Source organism: Adiantum capillus-veneris, chromosome 1, assembly GCF_014529385.1.
Source record: "Adiantum capillus-veneris isolate H3 chromosome 1, ASM1452938v2, whole genome shotgun sequence".
NCBI classification, from domain to species: domain Eukaryota; kingdom Viridiplantae; phylum Streptophyta; class Polypodiopsida; order Polypodiales; family Pteridaceae; genus Adiantum; species Adiantum capillus-veneris.
This window is the reverse complement of record NC_140931.1, coordinates 168,402,295-168,413,272: the sequence shown is the minus strand read 5'-3', so window position 1 is coordinate 168,413,272 and position 10,978 is coordinate 168,402,295. Positions and strand designations below refer to the sequence as shown.

General features: G+C 42.4%; 2 protein-coding genes across 2 annotated transcripts; both read left to right on the top strand.

The window, feature by feature from the left end:
• The first annotated feature begins 7,835 nt into the window (after positions 1 to 7,835).
• On the top strand, positions 7,836 to 9,608 carry LOC147465990 (uncharacterized). Its single transcript, XM_086523151.1, has 5 exons — positions 7,836 to 8,284; positions 8,358 to 8,434; positions 8,942 to 9,032; positions 9,172 to 9,221; positions 9,459 to 9,608. The coding sequence occupies exons 1-5, from the start codon at positions 8,143 to 8,145 to the stop codon at positions 9,606 to 9,608; spliced, it is 510 nt and encodes a 169-aa protein (XP_086379277.1). The 5' UTR covers positions 7,836 to 8,142.
• Positions 9,609 to 9,613: 5 nt separating this feature from the next.
• Positions 9,614 to 10,690, top strand: LOC147465989 (uncharacterized). Its single transcript, XM_086523137.1, has one exon. It carries the CDS (start codon positions 9,850 to 9,852, stop codon positions 10,624 to 10,626), a length of 777 nt encoding a protein of 258 aa, XP_086379263.1. The 5' UTR covers positions 9,614 to 9,849; the 3' UTR covers positions 10,627 to 10,690.
• The last annotated feature ends 288 nt before the right edge of the window (positions 10,691 to 10,978 follow it).

Below are 10,978 nucleotides of genomic sequence, written 5' to 3'. Positions count from 1 at the left end.
TGGCAGATGAAGCTAATGCTAATTGGATTGCAGTTCGCATAGTTTATTTTGGAGGTGCCAAAAACGTCACACCTAGTAAAGAAAGATCATGTGATTTTCATTGGGAGCAGTCCATGATACGACACACATCTAAGTGTATTCGCCCTTCGTCTCAAGAAGAGCACAAAATCTTATGCCGCAAGTGGAAATGTGCTCCTTCAGAGAATCAAGCTGACATTTGCAAGGGGGAGCTACGTCGCTTTTGGAACATTGGTCATGCTATTCATGATGAGATTCCATGTTTGGAAACATGGTTAGTTTGGTGGGATGTAAGAGTGTCGCATTGGGGGGGTAGATTTGTGTCCCAAGATGAATCTGGTATTTTTATCCCTAATACAAATCTATCAGAGACAAAGCATGCAAGCATGTGAGCTTCTGTTGGCTATAAGGAAAATCTCAACTTGTACGAGGCAGCTGGTGTGGACATGTCAATGGCAGTACTACAAAGTGTGAAATATAATGCCTATCTTAAAGGTGTTCGTACATTTGTTGGACCTGGCTTAGAAAACTTGGCAGAGTGCTTTAAGCATCGTACTTCTTGTGCTTCAACTGCAAAAAAACTAGCTGATTATGCTAATGTTTCTATGGAGGAAATGGGTTTCGATAGTCCTGAAATGAATAGAATTCCCACAAGAGAGAAGAGCATTAGAAAAAAAAGACCGGTCTTTGTTGACGCAGAAGTACAACTTGATGAGGACAGCCATAGGCCTGAATTTGTCACAAAAACCGTTGACATTGGTAGTTCTCGACAGCGAAGAGATGAAGCTCGTGATGTAATCAACGTTTGGCCTGAGATGGCCTGAGATGAGAATAGCGAAGAGTATGTGGGCAATAAGACGAACATAGCCAGGGTCCAAGGTCACATGCTTTGGAGTTGTTGGTGATCAGAGAAATCGATGCGGCCGGTTTATAAATGAGAATTCTTTTGGTGTAAAGAATGGAGTTCCAGCACCTTGCTTTTGGGGACGTCGGCAATATCCCAATTCAAACTCAAACCCAAGTGGAGTTAGAGAGGGATTTATTTCGTTTTGCAATACCAGTAACATGCATACATGGAGAGTCCATGAGATGGTTGTGGGACCTCCTGGACCAGCGCCCGGAGTATGGCCCTTGGGGCAGAGGGAACAACATTGAATTTGTCAGAAGCAGAGCATCTACAAGCTGGTGGATTTGTGCTTCATGACACATCAGAGGGTTTGAAAACTGGCAAGGACACTCATGCTCCAAGCAGAAGACCTAGTGCTTTTCGCCCAAAATATCGTGAGGGCAAGGTTGTTAAGTGGAGATCTAAGTTGACCAAAGAGTTCCAATGCAGGATTGACTTGGGAAGGACTATGTCAACAGAATTGGTAAAAGAAGCGATCATTGTATGTAATGAGTCACATATATTCTACGTTAATTCGGAGGGGTCATTGGCGAAAGGGGTAACTTACTCAGTCACACTGTCTGATTTTCCTCGGTGCACATGCGAGGATTTTCAGAAGCGAGAAAGTAAGAAGCTTGGATATATACCATGCAAGCATTTATATTATGTGTTTCTTCAAGTGCTTGGGTTAGATGAAAGAGCCCATGAGTTTATCCACCAAGCAGCTTTGACAAAAGTGGAACTCTTTCAGGCTTTGGGAGGTGTGCGATTAAATATCCAACGCTAGAAAATCATAAACGTGTTGCTATTTTGATGTTGATGAATGCAAGCTTCAATTTATTAGATAAAACGGCCATGAGTTTATCAACCTAGCAGCTTTGTCCAAAGTGGAAGTCGTTCAGGCTTTGGGGGCTCGCGAGTAAATATCCAATGCGAGAGAATCTTCAGAGTGCTGCAATTTTGATGTTGATCAATGCAAGATATTTTACGATAGTTTTTAAAGTTCTTTACTTTTTTCAAGGTGTCAAATAAATAAAACATAGTGTGAACTTTTTCATAATTTTTTTTTTGTGTTAGTGCACTATAATTACCGTTGATTTAGAGTGGTCCATCAATTTTTGTGTTTTTAGGTTATCAGATTCGTGAATGCGCTCAACATTGCCTAAGTCAACTCATTTAATATCATAACAGTAGAATGTAGTAAAACTTAATGTGAGCTTTTTTTATAAATATTTCTTTGTCTGCAAGCCCTGTAATTAGTAGTGATATCAAGTGCTTCCTCAATTTTTGTGTTTTTAGGTGATCAGATGCATGAATGCACTCAACATTGCCTAAGTCAACTCATTTAATATCATAATAGTTTAATGTAGTTTGAATTGAAACTTAGTGTGAGCTTTTTCATAAATGTTTTTTTGTATGCAGGCCTTGTAATTAGTAGTGATTTCTTCCTCAATTTTTGTGTTTTTAGGTGATCAAATGCATGAATGCACTCAACATTGCCTAAGTCAACTTATTTAATATCATAATAGTTTAATGTAGTTTGAATTAATTACAATTTTTTTTTTGTATGAGGTCGCTCGAAAAAGTGTTTGCTCGGATTTTGGGATCCCTCGTATCGCCTATGGTACTAGAGCCCTAGAGGTTCCCAGTGTGGGCGCTTTTCCTTGAAAGGAAAAACACCCAAGGCATACAAAATACGCATACACATCAAAATTGAATCAATGTGAAAAGACTTTGGGGATCAAAGAAAAGGGAAGTCAAGCGATGATTTCATGAGCACTTCCTTTTATCGTAGCTTAACTACAAGGTCTTCTAGGTATAGCCTCTAGTCAGCCCTCGAACATGAAATACTTGGCTCTCGCAATTAAATAGATTAATCGACCAGAGAAAATTGAGAAGCTTGTCCATGGTATTAATAGTTGACCTCTGGTACCTTTGGACCTTTACAACTGCTTATGCCTTTGATTATATTAAAGTTTGATGTTTACTGATGACAATTGTTTAAAATTCTGTTACCAATCAATTTGTGTGCCTACAATTGCATATGCTTTTTAATTGTATATGAGAATGCAGTTACTGTGCTAATTTTGGTTGATTTTGTAGTGATTGAAGAAGACTGAGGACATTCAATCTCGGATGCGCTTCCACCTCTATGAACGACGAACTTCATCTCAATAGCTTCCGAGGACGGGATCTACATCAAGAAGGGGGCCATGTTAACCCTCACGAACACCCTATCACCTTCGACGGACGCATATTATTTATTTGATTGAGTCATGGATTGGGCTTGTCGGTCCAATAGGTGTGTAGGTGATTTTCGAGAGGCACACTAATCTTATTTTTATTGTAGTTGTGCCACACCCGGCCACTGTGAACGCCTATGTGTGAATGGATCAATCTCTTATAAAAGGTCCATTCGACCTAACAATCCTCATTCTTGGAGGTGTAAGCTAAGAAGTGCCCTTGCTCTATCTCTGTCTCCTTCTCCTTCGTGTGCTCACGTGTGTGTGTGTGTGTGTGTGTGTGTGTGTGTGTATGATTGACAGAGAGAGAGAGAGAGAGTGATCGAGCATTGCGGCGGCATCACCTCCTTCTTCTTCGCAGCACAGGATCTTTCATGACAGAAGCATTGAGTGGTGAGTGACACACCATTGTTTCTTTCAAAAATTTGATTAAGGTAAGCTTATATACTAACACTACCATAGGTTAAACAAAAAATAGAGTTAAATGGGTCAAAAGGATTTGGATTTATAATTTCCCAGCCTTCAACCTGTGCGGTAAAGTGCACACTTAACATGTGGCTTAGTAAACGGTTGGATCCTTTTAAGAACCTCTTTTATGAACTGTTCTTGAGATGGCTATGGTTCAAATCTTTGCGTCAACTTGGCGGATTCGGATCCACTATGCTGTGAGGAGGAATCATCTTCTAGATCCTTGAACTCCCCTTCTTTGTAGACATCACAATTATTTACCAAGTATAGAGCTTCTTTGGTTAGTTTGTTCAAAGAAGTGTTCTTTTTCATATGGAGACCTATCTGGAGATCTGCATTCCTCCTTATCCCTTGGATAAAGATAAGCATCATCCCTGATTGGGTCGGTAGTTCCTCTGCTGGGTAGAATTTTACGTATCCTTTCAGCCTTAAGGCTGCTTTTGCACGGATTCACCTTCTTTCTGCTTGAACTTATGGATTTGTTAGACAATGTTATGAGCTATTCCCCGTTGGGATAATTGCTCAATAAACTTTTTAAACACTTCTTCCATCAACTTGAAGTCCCTACGTTCCACGGAATCGAACCAAGTAGCAGTGTCATCTTCCAAAATCAAATCGGATCCTGCAAATTGTGTGGGGAAATCTAGGACTTCCTCAACTTTAATGATGCGTACGAAGGTTGCTACGTGATCTCTATGATCTCTAGTCCCTGGATATTTCTTGTTAACCCATTTCTGGACTTGGGAAGGTCTGATCCTGCGGTGATCTACAAATCTAAGCATGGGATCTCCCCCTCCCTCCAAGAGCTCTTTTAGGTCTTAGGTCATGTAAGGGTTCTTCCCTTAGAGGCATTCCTAGCCCGTAATCCTTGATCGGTCTTACTGGTGGATATTCCTCCCTAGGAATCCTCTCTTCTCGCTCTCGTCATTGATATGGCACTTCTGTCCTTGCCAAATTTTATGGTCATGTTCTACTCTCATCTTGGTATTGCTACTGGAGTGGTGGTACTCTTAGCCCAGTCATGGCTTGATAATCACCTAGGTTTGTGTTTAGGTATGGTGTTGCATGCTATTGAATCCATGCTTGTAATGACGGTGGTGTTGGTTGTTGTTCTTGCTGATTTGGCATCGGTTGTCTATTCAATTGAGATGTAATGTCATGATCATCTACGAAGAGGTTTGTAGACTTGCTAGATGTTGGTTCTGGACATTTACGTCCTCGCTCAGAGTATATCAAGGCTCCATGAGCATTCAATTTCTCTAAAAAGATACTCGTATACCTTGGTGCCTGATTCATACTCCTTGAATTACCTCCCCCTCCAACTTGAGTTTGTTGGTGAGCCATGGTGTTTTGGTCAGCCATAAGGTAGATGTATTGCTCATAAGAGGTGTTAGTCTCACTACTGTCTTCTATGATTGGGGCTAGGGAATCCAACTCTAATTGATGACACTCTCTTCTATTGACACTAAACTCACTTGGTTGTATTGTGTCCTCGCTCCTCTTTGAAGATACCTTCCTAACCTCAAATACATTAATTCACACAACTCAACCACTCAATCCAAACCTAATCCTTGATAAGTCAAGTTGCAGTTTCCCTTGTTGCTATCTTGCTGTTGGAATGCTTTGAAGACCTGCATGCACAAAATCAAGCACTTTGCCTCTTGGCTTTTGAGTGATTACTCCAATTTTCTCTTTGGAAATGCAGTTGAACTTAATAAACTGCAAAATCCTAACAATTAGATCAACATCTGGCAGTTTAAGTCCTAACTTACTTAAGGATTTTGAGAGTGATTTTGGAGTCTCTTTGATTCAACCAGGGCATTTTTGGAATCCTTGCAAGATAACCTACAAATCGGGTGTGGTCAAATCCCAATTTTGGGCCAGATAGAAGAAGCAACAGCGATAGTTGCCACTAATGGAAATTTTGGGCCTACTCACTTTCCATTGATTGGTCTTGGTCTGGGAGTCTATATATGCCTAAGAAGTTTAGATGCTTTTTTAAGCCCTTTGGTCAATTCCCAGGTTCAAACATATGATAGCTAGTTTCTGGGTGATTTGGGGACTTTTACTAGTCCAAATGAGTCAAGATAGGTATATTTGGAATCCTTGCACTGCTAGGAATCAATTGGCACCACTCTGGTCCCAATATGGCATAGGTGGCAGCAATCGCAATAGCTACCACTTTTGGAGTTTTGAAGATTTGACACTTCTTGCAGTTAGCCTATTACCTGCTGGTTCTTGTGCACCTATGGTTGTCCCAAAATGTTTGGTTTTGACCTGTCAAATGGCACTTCTTCTTTGGATCTGGTACACTTGGCCAATTTGGCTGGGTTTTCTCAATATTTCAACCTTTTTGACTTGGTTAAGGTGGATTTCGCAAGTACAAGAGATAAGGATTCTGATGGTATGCTCTGATGTGAAAAAAATTACAGATGTGGTAGTTGCCACTTGCACTTTGTTTGATATCTGGTCATTTCCTCTGGCTTACTCACCTCATGGGCTTCCCAACGACACCCTGTATCAATCAATTTGGTCACTTTTTGACCTCTGTCCTACGTTTTAAACTCAGCATGGCCACTTACTATAAATTCTACTATAGATCACAGTTGATGACTCAAAACACAACCGATATGTCCTTCTAAGTTATATGCATGTACACAAACAAGAATTACTCAATTCACACATTCCAATATCAAGTTATGCAATTTTTTGTTCATTTCAGTCACTTTACCATAAAAAACCTTCATATGGAATCTAGAAGCAACTTTGGGCTGAATTTTGGAACACCAAACAATGTCCTAAACTAAATACTACTCCTATATTTAACTTAAAGCAACAAAGAAAAAAAATGTGAACAAAACGGAATGATAATGAAGTGATGATGGGGTAAATGATAGCGATCTTTTATGGATATAATCCAAACTCATCACAACCACCTATTAACACAAATCACAACAAGATCCAAAGCGCAGACTCAATGCACAATGCACTAAAACCAACAACTAAGGTCGTCCTAACCTACGAGGTAACCAAAAGAGAATGCACGGCTCTTCAGTCTACCTGAGAAATCTGTAAGACTCATTGACTCTTCTACCTAATGATATAAACAAAAGTGAGAAATCAGTAAGACTCACTGACTCTTCTACCTAATGATATAAACAAAAGTGAGAAATCAGTAAGACTCACTGACTCTTCTACCTAATGATATAAACAAAAGTGAACAGTAACACTTGGGCACTAGGTAAAGAAGAACCTCACCACGACCTCCTCCGCTAGTGTAAGTCCTACAAATGAAAAGAAAGCCATCCAATGATAAGTTTAAGGAGATAGGTGGTTGCCGACTCTAAAAGGTACATGGGATTCAGGTTTGGTAAAATTGATGTACAAACCCTTAGCTTGCGCATAGAATTTCGAGACAAATTTGACAGCCTTAACCCTTCATCGCATGAAGAAGGCTCTACGCATGACGAAGTCAATGCTCAACATGTTCTCACCCCCACAACACCCAAATAAAAGGGTACGTTCTCTTCTACTTGCATTTATCTTAACATCTCAGTAAAGCTCATCTTCACATCAACACAATGTTGTCATAATCACACTTGCATGAACGAGAAAATGCTTTGGAGAGGACAAGAGTGTGGTGGAGACAATAAGCATTTTCTATTTGAACGTACTTAAAACTATACTGAAAATTGAAGGGATATGAAAGTAGAATTTGGAACTGGGTTGAGCGTGGGCTAGCATAGTCATTTACATCACCAATTATCCTCGTCAGCACATAGCGATCTAGGGAATTTACTACATTATCCATATATTACAACATAAGCTAAATGTATGGTAAAATGGGAAAAATAAATGGCATGGACAAACCATGTCTGATTTCCATCCCTTCATTAATATAGCCATCCTTATCCATATATTACAACATAAGCTAAATATATGGTAAAATGGGAAAAATAACTGGCATGGACAATCCATATCTGATTTCCATCCCTATAGCCATTCTTATCCTTCTATGAACATGTCTACCACATAGTAGGTCCTACGACTATTAAAAAAGAAACGTGAGAGCAAATCTTGGCAGATGCGAGAGTAGGGGGAAGAAATTTGCTTCTAGTACAGACAAAACATCAGCAGATGGTGAGGTGATGGGTGAGGAGGACGGTGCGCACAAGGAGGGCGACGGGCAAGGGACGCTCAGAATTTCAGGGCAGAGGCAAATCTCTTTATATTGTTTCTGCATGGTTTGCTAACAAAAACAAGTAGATGGGTGGTTACGGGAGCAGGGTTAAGGGTTGACCATTGATGTGCGTGGGTTCGATTTTTCTCTTTCCTTTTGTAAGAGCAAAAGATCCTTGAAAGAAAATCTGTAGATTCTTGAAGAATCTCACTATAAATTGAATAAAGTAAACTCCGAGCCACGTAGGTGCAAATAGGCTCCATGCGCGATAATATGTATATGTCATAGAGATCACACACATCCACCCCCACAACAAGACCAAAGGTAAAGTTAGCGTCATATAGAAGATGAAGAAGCCTCCTTTTTCGGCTGTACACTGCTCGCGCAGGCTGAGGCATGAGAGTGCCCCGTCCCCCCAGGCATCTACAGAAGCCACCTTTGCGCAGGCTGAGGCAGCCACAGAAGCAACATTGCCTCCCTTCGGCTTGTGTATCCCAGATATCGTGAGAGACAGATAACCACCGGCAAATAACAGCGGCAAATCTACATGCAACACATGAAGGGCTCCTTACACGCCCACTGCTCTACACGTATTGCCGTGCGCAACTCGAGCCTGTCAACCGGATCTTGAGAAAGCAGGTCTGTCAAGTCCTTGTCGTCTGTTTGTTTGACACCGTGCACGGCGCACGCACTTAGAAGAGAGAGAGAGCGCTCCTCCTCGAAGGTCTGATCATGTCCCATTTTCTGTCGTAAAGTCCAGTTTTGGGCTTTTCTATGGGTTCAAGTCTTTGTAGCGTTTTGAAAGCAAGCTTTTGTCTTAGCTGATTATTCAAAGCGCAGAGAGAGAGAGAGAGAGAGAGAGAGAGAGAGAGAGAGAGAGAGAGAGAGAGAGAGAGAGAGAGAGAGAGAGAGAGAGAGAGAGAGAGAGAGAGAGGGAGGCTTGGGGGTGCAGGACTTACCTTATGCGCAGAGAGATGGAGGAGGGCAGAGCTTTGCCCTCAGACATAATGTGGGCTGAGCTTTTCCTTGAAAACAGATACGTACAATTGAAGGCAGGACTTTAACCAGAGAGAGAGAGAGAGAGAGAGAGAGAGAGAGAGAGAGAGAGAGAGAGAGAGAGAGAGAGAGAGAGGCTTGGGGATGCAGGACTTACCTTATGTGCAGCTCGGCCAGCTAGTGGAAGAGGGCTGCAGAGTTTTGATTGGATGGCAGGAGGCTGGAGACGTTGCCGGGGAAGGTAGGGCATGGGCTACAGCGGCCAGCCAGCCACTTGCCGGCCAAAAAGGGCACTCGACACGTATGCACTGGCCCCTGCAAGATTCTCTTTGGCTGGCCGGCTGCTCTGGTTGTGCTCGTGCTAAGAGCTGTAACCTCAGACATAATGTGGGCTGGGCTTTGCCTTAGACACAGATACGTACAATTGAAGGTAGTACTTTAACCAGAGAGAGAGAGAGAGAGAGAGAGAGAGAGAGAGAGAGAGAGAGAGAGAGAGAGAGAGAGAGAGAGAGAGAGAGAGAGAGATTGCTCAAGGTTGCACGCAGCTGAGGATCCGTTTCCATGAGAGAGATTTGCTGTTGCTATTTAGCGCCTTAGTCCTTGGCAAGCCATGCGCACATGAAAGGTTGTTTTAATGGTGGCTCTTCTACTTGTACTGTTTTCGAAGCGTAAAGGAAGAGCAGCCTTTGCACAAACTCTCGGCGATGATGCAATGTGTTTGCAAGGATTTCTGAGCGCTTTGGCTTCAAAGGGTGGAGGCTTGAGTTCATGGACAAGCACAAGACCCCATGCTTGGGCTCAAGTGCAAGCAGCTTGATGGGGATAGGTTGCAACAACAACAGAGTATACTCCATCACTCTCAATGCGTCGAATCTTGCAGGAACCATCTCTCCGAGTCTCGCAAATTGCACACTCTTGGAGACTCTCGACATTTCCTCGAATTGCCTCGAGGGCCCCATCCCCCCCAACATTGGGAACCTTAGCTATCTTGTCAGTGTGAACCTCTCCAAGAATCATCTAGATGGGAACATCCCTGTTGAGTTAAGCATGTGTGCTTGATGGGGGTAGGTTGCAACAACAACAGAGTATACTCCATCACTCTCAATGCGTCGAATCTTGCAGGAACCATCTCTCCGAGCCTCGCAAATTGCACACTCTTGGAGACTCTCGACATTTCCTTGAATCACCTCGAGGGCCCCATCCCCCCCAACATTGGGAACCTTAGCTATCTTGTCAGTATGAACCTCTCCAAGAATCATCCAGATGGGAACATCCCTGTTGAGTTAAGCATGTGTGTGTACCTCAATGCCATCGATCTGCACGCAAACCAATTCTCCGGCCCCATCCCAGGCCAAATCGGGCTTCTGCAAAGATTGAAATTCTTCGACGTTTCAAACAACAAGCTCTTTGGAGCCATCTCACCCACTCTGTCGAATACATCTACTGGCGGTCCCCGCTTCAAGATGAGCTCTTTCAAAGGTAACTCAGATCTTTACGGGTACCCTCTTTCTGTTGAACCAACAGGGGGGGCTTTCAATTGTGGCCATCGTGGGGATAGGCCTCGCGAGTGGATTGGTGAGTTTGATTGTGACCTTCGCTGCTGCATGTGTGGCTACGTGTCACGGAGCAAGGATTTGCAGCACAAGAAGGGAAGATATCTCAGCTTATGGCCGAAGCATGATGAAGGTGCACATTTTTTGCATAATGCATTAGCTGCATTGTGTTTTATAAGTCCCCTTCATTTGCATATTAAACTGCAGCATGGCTGGGGTAGCATGAGGGAGAGGCTTTTGACATTTGTGAATGGGGGCTTTTTGTTTCAATGCCCTTTGTGATCCATCTCCCAAATATATGTTTTTATGCTGATCAGAATTGACCACTTTTAAAGCAAGTTGTATACATTTGGTCTTTTAAAACAGACAAGATTAGGAGTACGTAGTCGTAGTGGGGCGGCATCCCTAAGATGTCTCTAATGTTACTTGAGTGCCATGGCTTTGTGATTTAGCTTCCTAAATTGAGCCGACAACATGGTTTACCGAAAGATGAAATCGCTAGGTGACCTGTATTGTGTGGCCACTTCAGCTTGGTGATGCCACCCCTTATGCATTATGATTAGATTCTTGGAGTGGTCACTCAACCTCAAGGTTATGTCAGAATGGCCAGAGAGAATATCATAGATTTTTGGTG